Source organism: Phasianus colchicus, chromosome 16 (assembly GCF_987193195.1).
Source record: "Phasianus colchicus chromosome 16, bPhaCol1.hap1.1, whole genome shotgun sequence".
NCBI lineage: Eukaryota > Metazoa > Chordata > Aves > Galliformes > Phasianidae > Phasianus > Phasianus colchicus.
This window is the reverse complement of record NC_143451.1, coordinates 1,363,493-1,381,815: the sequence shown is the minus strand read 5'-3', so window position 1 is coordinate 1,381,815 and position 18,323 is coordinate 1,363,493. Positions and strand designations below refer to the sequence as shown.

Genomic DNA, 18,323 nt, shown 5'->3' with positions numbered 1-18,323 from the left:
ACAGAGTGAGCAATGCAGGGTGGATTGATCTTCCCTCTGGAAACCACGCAGGGTTTGGTTGTTTAATATCACTGCAAAGTCCATGCCTAGTTTTGTTTTGGTGCTGGATTCCAACGCTCCTCTCTTCAGAACTGCCATCTCACCAGGCAACCCTTCACCCCCTGCCTAACTACCTGAAAACATCGCATCCGTAGTGCCTCACCGTGCATCCACGCCTCAGACTTGGTATGAAAATCATACGCTGTCATCCAGAGCTGCTCAATGGGCTGCTTCTTTGTGAATATAATCTGCAGTAAAGGAAAGTAGCTCTTCTCCCGCTCAAGTAACTCCTCTTCTTTATTTATTGCCTTTAATTCAAATAATAATAATAATAACAATTAAAAATCTTATTTCTATTAAAAAAAAAAAAAGAAGAACTAGCTAATAGTTAATTTTCGTTATAATTTTTTACAGCCAAAGTCAGACACGTCCGCAGACTGACGCCCAGGGCCTTTAGGCAGATGCGCTCTTGTAAACTCCCTTAGTTAACTGTTGGTACCTTTTAGTACTGAAATAACTGTCTGATGGATAACACCAAGTGTGCAGTACTGCTGTGTCTCACAAGCACCCCGACACACTTAAGTCACACAGGAATTGTCTTCACTTGGAATTACCTGCTTTGAGCTTCTATCACAGAAACGTTTGGGAACTCCAACCAAACAAATCACTAATTGCTGAATCTATTGATAATAACATACTGCCTTTGTCCAAACTTGCCTGCAGTATAAATGAACATGCAAAGATTTAGAGAAAACCACTGCCTTCTTCACTTTACAGGTAGGGAAGGGGAGCACAACACTGCCTGAATTCAGATCGAATCCAAAGTCTGTTGTGCACCAGCAGACCTCTTCTAATACATGTAGTCATTCAACCTGAGCTGGAGGCAGAGAAACATTGAGATCAATCAAGATTTGCTCAGTGGCACTCACACTGTGTGGGTGCATCCCTCACTATGAACACGTAGTAACAGACTGCACCAGCACAGTAATTTATAACAAACTGCACCAGCACAACAATTTGCTCTCCTACAGCACAGCAGTGCTGCTCACTCACACAGCTGGTTGCCCTGGTGCCCCTCAAGTCAGCTTACAACAGTTGGTACACAGGGATCGGAGCAATTTATCTAAATCTCACATTAAGTATTAATATTGATATTAAATATTAATGCCCATTGGCACTTCTAGAAATGATACAAGGAGCTGGAAAACATTTGGTTTTAATTAGAGAATAAGCAGAGAGACTTATACACAATTCCAATAGCACAACTCAGGGAAAATGGCACCTGCCCCCCCTGCCACCTCTGTCTGAAGAACTGCTTCTCATGGACAGCAGCTGCTGCTGACCGCTTGCAAATACAGTTATCCCATTTAAAGAACTTTAATAAATATTTCTCCTCCTCAAAACACATTTTTCAACTCAGCAGTCATGCTGTGGGGGTAAGAAGACAACAGCCACGTGTTCCCAAATTTGGGAATCATTAAGCCAGCTTGACAGTGTGTACCCAGAGCCCTGAAAGGCGTTTGTTCACCCAGTAACACTGAAACCCACCTCATAGCTGACACAGAAATACTAACCTCCAGTTCAGCCACTGCTTCATCTAGGTTCTTATTTAGCTCCTTCAGTTTCTCAGCGTTGCTCCTCATCTCCTCCACGGTGATGACTTCTTGCTTCTTGTAGCTTTCTATTTCTCTATTATAGCCTTCCAGAGTTTCATCAAACTGCGAACACCTGAGGTAAAGACAGCTGAGGTGACGTGGTGCTCTGTTCTGCTCCTTTTTAGGCTTCAGCTGCTTTACGAATTACAACAAACACTGTCAAATGAAATGTGATCCCAGAACCACTATAAAGTACAGATCCGACCAAAACCCACACATCAGTTGCATCAATACTGCACACTTCAATTCCAAGTTCATTTTCAAACCTCCCAACCGACCCAGCTCACCTACATGTACTGCTCGTACTGCCGAAGGGAGATAAAGGAGCAATGCAAACAGAAAGGCACAATGTGAAAAAGCCATCTGTAACACTGAGCCAATTGGTACAAGGCAGAGTGACAGATGTAACAGGACTCGACCACTACAGCAATATCCTGCACTTCTCCTTTCAGACCTCTTACAATATGTTCTCATTCACCCTGACTGACATTTTCTCAGAAATTTCCATCATATTTTCAAGCAGGCTTCTCTCTCATTTTCTCAGCTGCCCTCCAAGTTGTATTTATTTGTAATTCTCTCTCTTTTACTGATAACGAGGTGTCCTTTTCCCTTAGAGATATCCAGTGAAACAGAACGTCTTCACAAGGTACCTTTCCAGCAAAAGCAGCTCTGCATGCTCCCTCCTGCTGCTCAGCTCATCTCCACAGTTTTCAAACATCACTTCGATCTGACTGGGCCAATGGAGAACTGTGCTATTCAGTTGTGTGTCATAACCTAAAAGGAGAAAATTATACGCATAGACGTCTTGAAGAATCTGCCTTTTAAGCTGTGACCTAATAGACTGGGAAGTAGAAGCAAAAGAAGACAAGATTGCATTCAGGAATAAGTGAGTTAGGAACAAATCTCCTACGCATTATTTCGAGCTGCTGGCTGAATTATCTTTGCTGTATAATGAACTTTTTGCTAAAACAAGTTAGACTGATAGCAAAACTCTAAAACCAAATGAAGAAGGCAAACTTCTAGACATGAACCAGACAGAGAAACCACTAAGAAGAACTTGCCAGAATACATATTCTGTTAAATGATATTCAAGTCCAACTACGTACAGTGGCAGATTATCCCAAACTAAACATGTAGATTACACCCCCACAAGGTGGATAAAACGATGTTTACATCATTCTCATTCCAGAACATGTAAATGCTGACTGATTCACAAGAGCTATAGCATCATAACTACGGCAGGTTGACATTTCCATCTTCACATTTCTGTTTGTTTAGCACCCTCCATTCATTCACAGTAGCACTGCAGGACTCAGGAAGCTTGCAGTGAGCCGTCCTTCATCTTCATTCTAGAAGCTGCACCATTCATGCACGCAGAGCCCAGGATCTACCTATGAATGTTTTTATACGGAAACAAACCAGAAAGGTCAGCGTAGTCCATGAGGAACTGCAGTCTGCGGGCGGCTTCACAGACGTCCCGCCTCAGTTTGGAAGCAGTGACTCGACTGGATTTCTTTAAGAAGGCATCCAATTCCACCAGCTCTGCTGTGTTCAGAGGCAGCTTGCTCATTCTGTTGGCAATTAAATTATATTCACCACAAATCCTACAAGAAGAAAAACAACAAACAGGCTTATGACTGCACCTGTAAGTGAAGAGAGATGCAAGATGCTGTTCGTGAAGCTCGTCCTTTAACCATCAGTTATTCAGATGAATACACACAACAGAGATACATTTATTAAGGATATTACATTTTACCCCGCAAAATCAGTTTTCCTGTGTTTACAGGAACTGGTACAGAATAAAGCGATCATTAAACTGGGTCCAACTTAACAACAGCAGCACATTAACAGTTTATTTCCCACAGGTTTAGAATTTACTTTTCAAGACCTGACTTGTGGCAGAAATAAATGTTTGAATGTAGTAAGCAAGAGCTCACATAATCACTCCACAAAAATAAAATCAGGTGCATGGCACGAAACAAAGATAAAGATTATTAAAAATCAATTAAAAAAAACCTCTTTTTACGTTGGAATGGAAAACAGGGACAAATCTTGCTGTTTTCCCCCTTTGTTAGAGCCATAAATGTCCTCGTCCCAGATTCCTGCTCAGTACTGAGATCAGTTCCATAAAGCAGCCCCTCCCAAACAAGCTCATGCTGAGATGCCCCCCAGTCAGTGCAGACAGAGGCCCCATGAAGAACAGCTGGTCTCCACCAGAAGATGCTTTCTGGGTAAGTGAGGTGAACCTTTCCTTTAAAGCAGAAACAAAACAGCTACTGTCTGTCTCTATTCACTGTGGAAGAATTCTTTCCCTGATGGTAATTTTTTTTTTTTTTTGAAGTTCAGAGATCCAGGGTTATCCCATAAAATAAAGTCAAATTATATCCTCATTTTAATTTTTAAAAAATGTACTATTGTTAAATTTGCCACAAGTATGTAATCAGAACCACTGCTTCCCTAGGGAAAAAAAAAGTCAGATAGAAGAGAAGCTGATCTACAGACCGTGTTCTGCACTCTGCTTCAGCTGGGTGCCAGCAGGGAAAGCATTCTGCTCCTTTTACACACTCACTTTGGGGCCCTTCCCTGCGCACGCCTGGTGGTGGTAGAAGAGGCAGCAGACGAACGCAATGTGTCAGACACAGATGCACAGCAGCAGCGCACACAGAGAGCAACAATCACACAAATTAACAACACGTACCTTTTATTTAGCTCCCTGTTTTCCATCACCTCAAATTCAATCAATGCATCCCTAAGATTCTGAGTCCGAACGCAGAGCTCCTCGTTCAGCTGTGCAGCATCCAGGCAGAACATGGCCAGAGGGACAGTGACACGCATGGAAGCAATCTCTCTTTTCAGTTCTGTGAAGCTGTCAATCTTCTACAAATGGAAAATAATAGATTCGATGTTTGTCCTTCAAGCTTGTAGACGAAAGATGCTAAACAACAGCTAACTAATTCCCAACTAGGAGACAGGGCTGAAATCTTCACACAGGAGAATGTCGCATTAAGGAACACCAGAAGATGCCTCGGGAAGCATTCAGGCAGAGGTTAACTCACAAATGCAGCAAAGAAAGTGGGCAGGACGAAGGACAAGACAGCCAACAGACCAGCGAGACCCAGATTCACCAGGTGCTCCGGACAGCCTTCGCCTGGCGTCCAGCAAAACCGAGAGAAGAAGGGCAGAGAGAAATATCCTTCAGCACAGCAGCCCTATGGAGTAAAGGAGATGGAATCCCAGGTGTTCCCAAGGGGAAAACAAACCATCTGAACTGAAACTCTTCGGAACAGCAATGTTCGATGGCTGCTCCAGAAGTAATGCCTCCTGTTTTATTGTGATGGCCATCGCTGACAAAGGCAGATGTTGGTGAGATGGCAGCAGAGGTTGAACCTTCCCACCAACGCTCCATTACTTTTTATTGCTGTGTGACAGACCTGACAGGACGGGGCACTCCAACAGAATAGTGTCTGATGTGGAAGTGCAGATGAAGCAAAGGGGTGTCACTGAATTCCTCCATGAACAAAAAATGGCACTCACTGATGTTCATCAACAATTATGAATGTTTATGGAGACCCAGCAGTGGGTGTTGGCACAGTGAGAGGTGGGTGCTGCATCTCAGCAGTGGTGACAGTGACACTGGGGCACCTCTGTGCAGATCTTCACAAGCACAGTACACAGCTCTTGTTCATCACTGGAGAAAATGCACAGCTAATGGTGGTGACTGCTGAAAAGCAGTGTTTTCTAGCTGAGAACTTGCTCTATAAAATAGCGTTACTGTGATCTTTGTATCTGTTGTAGTCTCCATGGGAATAAAGAGGAGGCACTACTTTTGGAGTGACCTACAGGTGTGCTGTGCCGTATGAACGCACAGCGGTTGTCAGTTACGTCTTACCTCTCTTAAAGCTTCTAAGGATGGACCTCCATTCAAGAAATCTGTAACATCTTGCTGTGCACTGTTGTTCAAAAGATGGCTGTATTTCCCGTACATGTTTAAGTACCTTAAACACAGAAGATGACAAAAACAAACACAAGCTTCAATGTGAAGATTTGTTATAGCAAGAAATAAATTGGCTCAAACTGTTTAATGTTTGAGTCAAATAGATCAGTGTTTTTGGGATGTGAGAATGTGATGGGCAGAAGAGTCAACAGACAAGACTTACCTCTGTGGACCAAGCACGTTGCTCTCAAAGATCTCTTCAAGTTTGTTTATATACTCTGCAAACAACGGCTCATCTGGTTTGACTGTACTGAGAGTGAGGTCATCTCTTTTTAGTTGTGGAAAGAGAATTCTCTCTACCTAAAGGGAATCATTGCAAGTGATGTGAGAGCATTTACAATATCTTCTATAATACAAAATGCAGTTCCTTGTTTGTGCCTCTCACTTGTACAGTGCCTACGACAGTTTCCTGCCTCATACATAACTTTTTATACCACGTGTTTCTTAATTCATGTAGCATTTTATACGGCGCTGCAATCTGTGCAGTACCTTTGGAAGTCCCTCCGCGCTTTGCAGGATCTCCCTGAAGCACAGACTGATGAAATCCCAACATCCTTCCAAAGGTGGCTCAAAGACGATCTTGGGTTCTTCCACACTGAGTTTGACTATCAGTATTTGAGGCAAAAAGAACTGCATTTCTTGGTAGGGTTCTGCAAAATCACTCCCATCCTTGGGGAAAAGAATGAAAATTGAACATGCCAAATAAATCAATTATAACTGTAATCATTTAAATGTTACCCATGTCCCCACTCTTAACTACAGAGCACTGATGGGATTTTCTTCACCAGCTTTTAATCAGAACACAGCTGCACACAAGATGTTTAGATGCCAACTCCTAAAGGAATCTGTAAGACACGGAATTAGGAAGCTGGAGCTAAGCCTAATTGCCTCAGTCTTTACTACGTAACAGAAGCACAATTGCACGCAGAACTGAAACCCAAAGCAAAGCAAAAATCATTATCAGAAATAAAACCAGCATCAAATACAAGATTCTGTAGGGTTTTTTTGCTTGCTTTTATCGCCTTGGTGGTTAATAAGAACTGCCCTACCCCCAAATTGCTTTCACAGTAATGAAATGCTAACCACATCTGGTAATGTGGAAGCTGTGAGAATTTCAAGCCACCCAACAAGCAGCACAGCAGCAGCTGGACACAAGGCGAGCCTGGCACGGCCCATTGTGTCTGACCTGAGCCTGCCGTGCAGCATTTCAGCTGCCATACTCATTATGGCTCCTGCTGCCTTATCACAGCAGATGTTCTGTGTGACCTGATATTTCATAAACTCACTTCCACTACGAGACAACTCTATGGCAGCCAAAAGAATCACGGGATCTCTTGCAGTCTGATGTTCATTTTCATAATTAAACGCATTGCTTGAAATAATACAGGGCACTCATCTGGTACAGGGACACCATATGCAAAGGATTACATACAACTGCACACTTCTGATGTAAAAGAGGGTTATTTGTGTGCTTTTATAAGAACAGTTTGGCCATGTAAGGTCAAGGCTAATAAAACTGAAAAATGCCATTAAAAAATAACACATCCTCTCATGATGGAGTCGAAAACTCTTTCAGTTAACTATAACCCGAGGCCTGCAAAATCATTGTCTGAGTCAGTAGTTCTTCACCCTTGAAAACAATCCACTGAGTAGGAATGGTGATCCGAAGGGCTCAGCCCTATTCCAGTAAGGCTAAAGCTACCTGGAGCATTTCAGCCTTCAAAGAGAAATACGTTTTGTGCCTGCATGAATTACCACCCCCACATACCCTGGAAACACAGGTACACCTCACGGCACACACCTCGTGCATCATAAAAAACCGGAGCAGGTCCTCCAAGGAGCTAACGACCGCCTGGCGGAGCTGCAACGACATGAGAGCTGCCACCGAGCTGAAGTAGCTCTCGATTTGCTGGGGTGAATCACTGTCACTTCCAGGAGCAAAATGAAGCCACTTCCTTTTCTCATCACGTAAAATGGATGCACAAGTTGGGATCCACCTAAAAGAAAACAAGGCAGACAAAGCTTTTAAAAGCTTCTCAGGCTTCCCTTGCTCCTTGTAATGAAATCTAAGCTGGAAATGACCCAAAGAATGAGCACGATCCAAAAGGTGAGCAAAGAATTGGTAGCGAGCTGTCAGACTAAACTGCATCTGCCACCACCTGGAGAAATATCATCTTTTAAGGTAAAGACACTTGTTAGCACGAGTCCCTAAGATCAGTTCAAATGAATATGAAATAGATGAAACACTGGTGACAAATTATCAGCATTAAATGGGAGCCTTGAGATCCTGATGACAGAACGAAGTCGCCCACCAGCTCCAGTCTGTAAATGATTGATTTCCATACTGGAAAGGCCACATTTCTGGTCACACCTCTGCGGACGGGGGGCAGATGTAGCCTCCCTTCCTTCCAGTTCCCAGCCTACCTAGTCAGTTTATTCCCATTTGCTCTGCTGTGAGCACCCTCATGGTTCCAATTGCTCTTTCAGCATCCAGATGCTTTTCTCTATCATTCATTTTCCCCTTTGGTTCAGGTGCCTGTCTCTGGGACCACTGCCATCTCAGCCACCCTTTGAAACAGATAGGGCTTAATGAGGATTCTCACTGAGCTGAAGCTGGAGACAGCTTTTAAAAGGAAACACATCTAACCATGAGTTCTTTTCTTTGTTTTTTTTTGTAAACAGCATGAGTTAACTGATATCAGCAGGTTCACACCAAAGCAAAACGACCCAGGTTAATGTTGGATTGGGCAAACATTCACATCTCTGGGGAAATACTTATAATCCAAAGGCTTCCAAGTTCATTCCAAATGTATTGAAATAAATAAGAAAGTCAATTTACCTTTACAATTATACACTGTAAAACGGGTGCAAAGCTGAAAAATAAACCCAGCCCTCAAAATACACTGTCCAACAACATTCCGCATTTCTAACACTCTGAAATATTAATTGGTTGGGCCACTCACTTTCTCACAGAGAACAGTGAATGGGCCCATGGTTTTGCGTGGCTCCACTTAACGACCAGAGAACAGACAGTCCGAAAACTTCCTGAGGCCATCAGTGCCACCTGCCTTACACCAAGGTTACTCCTCTGCTTCCACATTTCTTTCCTGCCTCAGAGATGTCTCAGCATGCAGGGACTTACAGCTGAGTGTACCTGCCAACAAAGGCAGTTTTCTACTGACAGCAGTGTGGCCCTGGATCAGAATGGGAATGGCTGCTTACTGCTGCAGTCAGTGAGAATCTTCCACTTCATTTTACCTGGTGAGGACCTGTAACACACACCTAACTAAGGATCTTCGTCTTGCAAATGAAATCCATAGGAGTGGAAACTGAAATGTAATCGTGTTCTCTTAACTAAACCAGAACCCTAACACTTCTATACACAAGTAAATTTACTGCTACTTCATGCCAGGGAATAAAACTGAAACGTGCAGTTCTTGCCACAGTCAGACCCAAGACACCCATCTCCCACTGTCACGACGGGTGGCACGGACCTGTTCAGGAGAACGTGGTGAGCATCCACGCAGTGCCTGCGAACGGCACCCACGAAGCCGGCAGGCAGCAGCGGCAGCTCCCCTCCGCGGAGCTCCGCAGGGCGGACAAACCGCAGGCAGCTGTACCTATGGAGAGCACACAGCAGGCGCTTCAAGGCCCTCGTTCAAACGAGCGAAAACCCACAATGATGTACAGTCAGGTCTTGAACTTACAAACACAAATAACGCCTCTTGGCTCATGCAAGTCACATCACTGCCAACTTGTCCAGCAAGTGCACTCTAGCAGTTTTTGCTTGGTCGTTTGCTCAACTGTCCTTTGCAGTTAGCAAATGTAAAGAGCTTCACAAATCTCATTTGGCATTTTGCAGATTTCAAATTACGTCAATTTTTGATAAAATGGTCAGAATATTTCTTGTATTTTTGCTGGATTTATTAGTGAATCCAGATGGTCAGACACCTAGAACGACACCTCCTGCTTCTGCCCCACATTAATAGTAAAAAGCACCTACCTGGGTACCCTCTAGGAGAAAAAAAACCAACTACATTTCATCGATGTTTAAATGGTAAAAGGTTACTAGCAAGCAGGGTTACTAACCACCATATTTAACTCCCTATGAAAACACGCCTCAGTTTCCCAAAGTCCCCAGAGCAACTTCCAACTGAAACAAAGTCAACTTTAGCAGAGGCGAAAGCTTTTCTTTTGTTAATAACAATGTGAATTCTACATTCCTATTTCACTGAGCATCGAGCCTTATCCCAAAGTGAACGTGGGATAACACCATTTAACAACGGGGATGACCTTTCCATAGCACTGAGTCCGCATTCCTCACTCACATTCAGAGTCTGCAGGAAACAACCATTCCGTGGCTGAGATTCCTGCAGGCTCTGAAAATAAAACGAACTTTAGAAAACAGAGAACAGATTCTGTCATTCTCCCTCCGCTTCCCCTGCTCGGAGCTCTGCAGCATCAGTCAGCAGATGCACTCTAATGAAGCCACACAATCTGAACATAGGTTGAAATTGCAATTTCTTACTCAGAAAGCCAAAGCTGATGTAAAGCGTGCATCAGTGGATTCACAACAAACAGATTGCTTTCATTCCAGCTTTTTGCTTCTGTATAAGAGCTGTGCCATGGGACGGGCGCCCGGATGACTCTCAGGGGAAAAGGGCGCGGGGTTCCTCCGATCTGCAGCCTCTCCCTCTCAGCTGGATCCATCAGGATGTAATCAACTAGAGTAAATCAGATATATATTGCGGTGAGATTGCATGCATGGTCAGAGCTGCGTGTGAAAACGCAGTCCCTCCGTAGTTCATAAAGCATGGAATTCTTCATTTTAAATTTGCCCTGCCATACCGTTCCTTGTAAGTTTTTTCAGTGAAATACAGCACAATAATCAAGTTACCAACATACATATAAAGTTATTTTGGAAAAATAAAACAGGCTCTGGTCCTGGCTCTAAAATCAGGAGGTGTAGAAACAGCTTTTCATCTTGCCTTCCCACGCCAGCTACTGGGTGCTTCAGTTCCTTCCTGGTCACAAAGTGAGGGTGGAAATATCTCCCTGCCAAGCAGGATTTTTAGAAAGCTTCTTAAGTATTTGTGAATGCAGAAATTATTGCATGAAGCCCTACTGCATCTAGGAGGAGCGTGGCACTCAAAGGGCTGAGGCGTGCTCCCTCCCAGAGGACTGAGCTCCGTGCTGCCGGCCCCAGGAGCGCCTGCAAGACCTGAGAGTCGCACACCGAGCTCTCCCACACACGGGAACCACAAACACTGAGACTGAGCCAACAAAAAAGCAAATTAAAGGTTACTTGGATACTGGAGAGCATAGAAAGCAGAGCGAAAGCCAGGCAGCCTCTCCTTTCCATGCTGTTGTGAAAAGGAGACTACAAATACTTGATGACCAGCAGATTTTTAAAAATTTGAAGTGGGAAAGCTGAATGCTGCCAAACGCGGCATCTGTGTTTGAAGAGGAAACGGATGGCTTTATATTCACTGTAACACAAGTGGAAATAAATGCCATGCCTTACAACATGGCTTCTGCAGACGTCAGAAAGCAACTGCAGCTGCACACAGTGCTGCACGCCAAGGGCTGCTGTCAGCTGAGGGAGCAGGCACTGCTCAGTTCCCAGGCACAAGTTCTGAGAAAACACATCTCATTCCTAAAACAGATCGCTGATTTCCTAAAAACTAAAACTGATTCTTACTTACTGCCATTTTATAGAAAATAAACCCTTGTTATAGGCATGACTCACACTACACAAGATAGATTGGGAAGCAACCCTTTATCACCAAGACATCCATCAGGGACTTGTTCTCTTTGTTCCACTCACACTGGTGAGCACTGTGTGACCACTGATCCACCCAAGTCTGCCTTCCCTTAGCTTGTGCCCCGTGAAGGAGGACAGGCACAGATTTCCCATTTTCTGCATTGGCATCACCTCCTTTTGCAGCTGCCCTGCACTGGGAATGAACAGCTCTGCCCCTCCCGCCCCTCTACATGCACTTCCCAAAAGCACACTGAATATCTCCGGAGTCATTGCTGCTATATTGTGTTTGTATCAAGGTCCCTAATAAGCTCCAACACTGCTGGCATGTGGTATGGAAAGCAAATGGATAAATGTGCACAACAAGAGTGCCTACAGTCTGATTTACGAAACCACCTCCTTGGCAGAGGTTGAACACACAGGTGTTTGTTCAATATGAAATTGTAGGAAGAATGCTGACATTCTGCCATCCACCTACTGCAGTTCTGCTGACCCTGACAGAACCCTCCACCAGTGCTAAGAACAGAAAGCAGATTTGCTTTCCAAGTGCAACAACTTACATACGCTAAATCACTATGAGATTACAGGTCTTACCAATGGCTTTCATGAGGCTGATACAATAGTCTTCCTTAATCTCTTCTTTTAAACTCACAAGCGAATTCTCCAGATAAGGGTTAGCAAGAATACGAGTTGGAATTTGCTTTAAAATTACATTCATCACTTCCTCATCCTGAGGGGCCAACACGTCCTCCTGCACTGCGCTGTGCACGTAGTGCCAATACCGCTGCAAGGCAACAGGTAAAACGTTACACCGGCGTGGGTGTCCGGCAGACAATGGATTACCACAGAATCACAGAATGGCCTGGGTTGCAAAGGAGCACAATGCTCATCCAGTCCCAACCCCCTGCTATGTGCAGTCACCAACCAGCAGCCCAGGCTGCCCAGAGCCACATCCAGCCTGGCCTTGAATGCCTGCAGGGATGGGGCATCCACAGCCTCCTTGGGCAACCTGTTCCAGTGCCTCACCACCCTCTGGCTGAAAAACTTCCTCCTAATATCCAACCTAAACCTCCTCTGTCTCAGTTTAAACCGTTTCCCCTCATCCTATCACCACCCACCCATGTTAACGGTCGTACCCCCCCTTTTTATACGCTCCCTTCAAATACTGGAAGGCTACAGGGAGCTCTCCCCTCACTGCTATGATTACTATGATTACTTTGAAATCATTTGGGCTTTTCTATTACCTGAAAACCTTTTCTGCAATCAAAAGGTAACTGAATATCATGAGCTGTAGCTGTGCCTATCTCCCAATTCTCTTTAAATGTCTGACATTTTGATCACACTTACATCTCTTTTGATGTAAGCATGTATTAATTGAGCGCAGCACACTGAACTACTGACCTCTGAAGTAGAAGCCACCAATGTGCAAGGTTATGAATTTGGGAAGACAGTTTTATTTGCAACATCATTATATAGAAAGCAAGCTGAGAAACAAGTACGAAGGGAAGCAAAATTTAACAGCAGTTTGCTAAATGTTGTTATTTGCATCTCCTAAGCCTCAGGCACTGTGTCCTCTTCTCAGCTCCATTTAAGCAAAGAGTTTACAGATGTAATGCTGACGATGCACTGCTGCTACTGCTTTCTGAATGGAAATGAACAGTAAATACCTCCATATCATTTCCTGAAGGTGACTTTTCTCGCCTATTCATCTCCTCCTCCTGTGAGTGCATGACAACAAACTGCTCTTCTGGAGTCAGTGGCTGATCTTCTGTGCAATGTGTAGCATCCAATTCTGGCCTACGAGCAGCTGCACGCAGGGAAACGACATCCAAGCTGTGTGACAGCGGGGTACTTCTGAAACAAAACACAGCTCTGGTGAACAAGGAAGCCTCAGTGGATACTGTGTTATCTGTGGACTGTGAATCAACGTGGACAGACTATGCCCCACTGCTCTAAGCACAAATACGGCCCATGATAAAGTACTTTGATTATTCATAAGAGAAACTCCGCAAAACTGTTGAAAATAGCAATTTACTTTAACAGAGAAAACCAGCTGCCACTTTAACATCACGTAAACTTCCCAGCTATGCAGTGCTGCTGAGATGGGCAACATCTTGCAAGCAATTCTACCAGAGGCAGATCTCCTCACAGTAAGAGCTATTATGCCCGAGCTCTCACCTATTGTCAGGTGGTTCTCTTTCCAAAATCTTAACAATCTCAGCCAAAGTTCAAATTGTCTCATTCGCAAATATAGGTGGGTGCCTCTCTTTATTTCCATGGAAATGAGAAGAGGTACAAAGAGCACAATAACACCATTTGGTAGAGCAAATTCACAGCCACAAAACACTGTTTTTCAATGCAGCCACCACCACCAGCTCTGCATCTTCACCACAAGAGCTTCATGTCACGCTCCTACAGACCTGCAGGAGCAGGGGTGAACCACAGCTGCTGCCACCACTGCTGAAATGTAGCACCGACCCCTCACTGTGCCAACAGCCACTGCTGAGCCTCCATAAACATTCACAGGCATTGATGAATGTCAGTGGGTGCCATTAAGACAATAAAATGTAACAGAGTATTGATGGGAAGGTTCAACCCCTGCTGCCATCCCACCAACATCTGCCTCTGACAGGGCAGAGCAGTGTCATGAAATAGGAGGCACTACTTTCGGAGCAGCCCTGTGTGCTGCACTGCAGCCCTCACTGCCAGGATGACACCATGCTCTCCATTGGGTTCTGCCTGCACTGCCCAGGATGAGCAGCACTCAGCCTGCTGCTGCAGACCTGACTTCCTGCACGTTACCAAGCTCTTAGTTGAACAGAATTTAAATCCGCACTTTGCCATTTTTATGGCCATTTTCATGGCACAGATCCCCACATTACCTTAACGCGGCCACAGCAATGCCAGACAGGACTATTTCTCCCCTTGTTTTTCAGAGGAACACAAACAACAACAACAACAAAAAGGTAAAAAGAAATACTCATTAGAGATGAATGCTCAATTTGACACAAATCCAGGAGCACTACAGAGCATTTAAAGGCTCACAGCACAGCACACATCTCTGTATCTCCACCACCTAAATTTGGGGTTCTCAAGTCAATAACTGTGAAAGGAGGGCACTGTCAGCACGCCTGTGACTTGAATGTACTCTGCCACTAAGAAGTGAATGGTGCTGGCTTAGAACACGGTAGAATGTCAGTACTGATGCACATACCTTTTTGTAGAGACTTAACATCTCACGCTCGGGAGCACATCACATCCTCCGAGTCAAAAGAAAATCAAAACAACCCAAATAAGAAGAATAGCTGTGATTCTGTGTGCCGTTACACCACTGCAGAACATTACCTATCAGAACCACATGGACTTCTTGGAGCAGTTTCGAGCCTCTTCCTGGAAGGTGCCACTTCTTTTAGAGCTTTAAGCAGCAGTTAAGAAAATGACATACGTACATCTTTTTCAAACACTGACGCAAATCAGAGCTAACACGTGGCACAGAACCTCGCTGAGCTGCGGGGCTCAGCCCTGCAACGTCAGTGCCGTCCCAACCCTCTGCACAGACCATCTTTTCTGCCCTGCTGCACTCTTTTGAATTTTAAAGCAGTTCAATAAGACATATTGTTCCACCAAATACACTGAATGTAAGAGAATGGGAGAAGTACAAATTCTTACAGGTGTACAGACAGACGGGACTTTAAACCATAAATCACAAATCACAAATTCTCTCCAGTACTGTAACCCTGCCCCACTCCTGTACCACAGAAGCACAGAGTAGAAGAACTAGGTGTATAATTAAGAAACTGTAAAGACGCCTAATGAAACAAAATAATCACTTCTCACACGATGCACAGGGAAATAAGTGGATATTGAATCTATTACACACCATCTACCCCAGGGAAAATAAACAGTTCTTACAACTTTGGAGAAGCAAAGCACCACGCAGGACAGCGCGTTACAAAGGTTGTGTAGGAAACAGGGCTTTATGGAGGTGTCACTGCTCAGACGGGGGGCATCTCACTGCATAATAATGAACGAAACCTGAGCTCTTAGTTCTTCAATTAACAGACTAAGTAGTTGAGTTAATTTGTTACTTGCAATGAGTGAGATAACGTCTGAGCAATGTTTGCACTGAATACTTTATGTATATCTCTGTATAGATACATATATAGGTAAACTTAAACAATGGAAGCAATTCTTAATATCCTTATTTGCATTACATCACAATATTTTTTGAATCAGCAGCATGAATGATTTCATACTGCAGGATTTGTATGTGTGCACAGGTTGCTAACACACAGCTGCAAGGTTCAGACGTGAGAAGTGAATGAAGCAAGGTTGCTGGGAGCAGATGCTCAGAGGATGAGTGATGCCCATTCCCCGTGAACATGAGCACAGCAGAAGTGCACGTCTGTACACACTGAGCCTGTTTCTGTGCTGTGCTGCTGGCACCCACTTTTACTTCTGACAAAAATCAGAGCTGAGTTGTATCACCTTCACTTTCTGCGCTGCACACCATTTCCTCCAAATAACTGCACGTGTCTGTTTGGAAGGACGGACCTCACAAACTGACCACAAACCGGACTTACCTTTACTGAATTTATGCGTGCTTTTGGAAACTCGTCTCTCCTGACCTGAAGGTAACACACTTGTAAGCACTTATCAGGGGTCACTTTGCCAGACAATGCGAGGACAGACAACAAACACGAGAAACAAGGCGAAGCCTATGAACAGCTTGAAAAACGGATACACGGTGCGACTGCCTCCTGCCCTGCTGGGCCCGGCGATGTCCTCGCCATCGAAGAGGACTTCAACACATGGAGACTTTTCAGCTTCAAGTCCCGTGCAGTAGGAGTGTAGTTATTAGCTATGGAGTCACTGGGGCTTCGGTGGTAACGCTGTTCTTTGAATGGAGCTGCCAAAGTCCATGATGCTTCTTGCATCAAACGAGGATAGCATCTGCTCTTAAGGACAAGCTGAAATGGGAGGGGTAAGAAAAGCCATAGTTACACACAGCACAGTGATTTTACTCCTTCTCAGTGCTAGAACAGGGTAACAGACCAATTAGCACTGCAGGAAATACACAAGTCTGACTCAGAGAAATCTGAAGACTAATTTATTTTAGATCCCATACACAGAAAGAAGTAATTTCACACAACTCTTTAGTGGGAGCAATCATGCCCTGCCCCCCAAAAAACAAACAAACAAAAGCATCAGGATCTAGCTAGCACCCTCTCCTCCCCCACATCTCCTCCTCCTTACATTTGCTTACACTGAGGAAATTTCCATTTCTCCAGCCTTTGTTAACTACCTGTCTACACTCAGTGCTTGCAATAGCGGAATAATAACACAAATCAACAAATTCTATTCTCATCTTTCTCCCCCACATCAATACAGCATTTGTAGTAGATTTCTTCCATCTGCTCACTCCACGTTCCCTCACAAGTTAATTGCTATCAGTGGATTGGCTCTTCATCATTGTTTAGGTTAGAATTTGAACGAGAGTCAGAGGCATAAGGGATGTGGGACTGAAATTATGTTTTTGTAGTGAAGATACACACTCAGAGGGTACATAAGACAGAACGGTGAATGCACACCTCTGTCAGTGAAGATCTGTATGACTGCAGCATGCAGCTCTTGCTCACTGCTGGTGAAAATGCACGGTATTGGTGGTGACTGTGCTGAAGAGCAGTGTCTTGCAGCTGAGAATTCGCTCTATCAGATGGTGTAATTGTTCTCCTATCTATTGTCTCTTCCATGGAAATAAAGGAAGCATTTTTTCCAGAGCAATCTACACAGTCCACATCATGGTTCCTAAACTCATTCTTCTAACCTCATTTTTAGCTTCTGTTTCCATATTACATTTGCTTTAATGCTTTCTTACTTAGTTGGAACACACAGCCATCCCTCTACAGCCCATTTTTATCTCTTCACAACACAGCATTTCCATAATCAGTTTCACGTTTCTCAAAAAACCTTCTAAATACACTGATGACATCTCTCCTTTGGTTCCTTTGTTTCTCTTGCCTTGTGTTTAAAAGCTGCAATTTAGCTTATTTTAGCATTTTGTGCCCTCTGAGAGGACCAGCATAAAACAGCTGGTTTCCACTTCACCTACAGATGCAGCTTGCAAATAGATCAATATTTTCCAGTCTATGATGAGGTTTAATGACAACAGCTAAGGCCGTTTGTCAATCTGGAATATCTGATAATGCAAGACTATCACTCCTGCCTCGCGCTTTGGTTCTCACTGAGGACACTGACCCTGCCAGCAGAGACAGAGGCAGTCACACCACTGCAACCACATTCCTTACATCAGCTTTTGTGAACTCACACGATCTGTCCAGCTCCATTTCTTCCACTGCACACATAAGACATGTGAATAGGTCCCTGAAGTACAATTTGGAGGGATGATTTGATACAAAAATTAAAACTAATTCACAGATGTGGAGATGTTCCAGGAAAGTCCCCAGCTATCTTTAGGAACTGAATTCAAGATGATTTCTGAATTCTCAGCTCCTCTCCCAGTGAGGTCTGCTTTCAAACTGTGTTCTTTCTTCCCCACTACACAGAACTGCTGGATGCAAAATTCTGCCATGGTGATCCTGAAGGCAACTGCTTGGACAAAGCATCCACCAGGAGAAAATCTGCCCTCTGGAGAGGAGAAAAAGTCACCTGGCGAAAGTGTATTGCTTATGGGACACAAATGTCAGTGGCCAAACCAGCTTCTGCGTCTTGTATAAACCTCGACACGTCCCTATATGTCTAATTGATTTCTGGGTGGCAATAAAAAAAGGTTATGCAACATTTCATTCAATTATTTTACCTTTTGTAAAAAAATTAGAATATATTTTGCAGTTAAAATTCTCAAGTTTCAACT

The 18,323-nt window shown here is 44.0% G+C and overlaps 1 protein-coding gene across 7 annotated transcripts in view; it reads right to left on the bottom strand.

The window, feature by feature from the left end:
• DNAH3 (dynein axonemal heavy chain 3) overlaps positions 1 to 18,323 on the bottom strand; it is a 71,702-nt gene that overhangs the window by 49,579 nt on the left and 3,800 nt on the right. For 5 of the 7 annotated variants that reach the window (XR_016471649.1, XR_016471650.1, XR_016471651.1 and 2 more), the window contains exons 4-18: positions 16,194 to 16,419; positions 14,795 to 14,864; positions 13,117 to 13,303; positions 12,044 to 12,233; positions 10,217 to 10,412; positions 9,183 to 9,308; positions 7,490 to 7,685; positions 6,178 to 6,357; positions 5,852 to 5,988; positions 5,584 to 5,689; positions 4,393 to 4,571; positions 3,114 to 3,298; positions 2,345 to 2,468; positions 1,614 to 1,767; positions 203 to 347 (exon numbers count right to left, since the gene is read on the bottom strand). Coding sequence is in view for 1 of the 7 variants with exons in the window: in XM_031595467.2 (XP_031451327.2) it covers positions 203 to 347; positions 1,614 to 1,767; positions 2,345 to 2,468; positions 3,114 to 3,298; positions 4,393 to 4,571; positions 5,584 to 5,689; positions 5,852 to 5,988; positions 6,178 to 6,357; positions 7,490 to 7,685; positions 9,183 to 9,308; positions 10,217 to 10,412; positions 12,044 to 12,233; positions 13,117 to 13,303; positions 14,795 to 14,864; positions 16,194 to 16,419 (2,401 nt within the window). In the remaining 6 variants the exon portion in view is untranslated. The remainder of the gene's footprint in view (positions 1 to 202; positions 348 to 1,613; positions 1,768 to 2,344; positions 2,469 to 3,113; positions 3,299 to 4,392; positions 4,572 to 5,583; positions 5,690 to 5,851; positions 5,989 to 6,177; positions 6,358 to 7,489; positions 7,686 to 9,182; positions 9,309 to 10,216; positions 10,413 to 12,043; positions 12,234 to 13,116; positions 13,304 to 14,794; positions 14,865 to 16,193; positions 16,420 to 18,323) is intronic. The other 2 variants (XR_016471652.1, XR_016471654.1) reach the window with 2 other exon arrangements.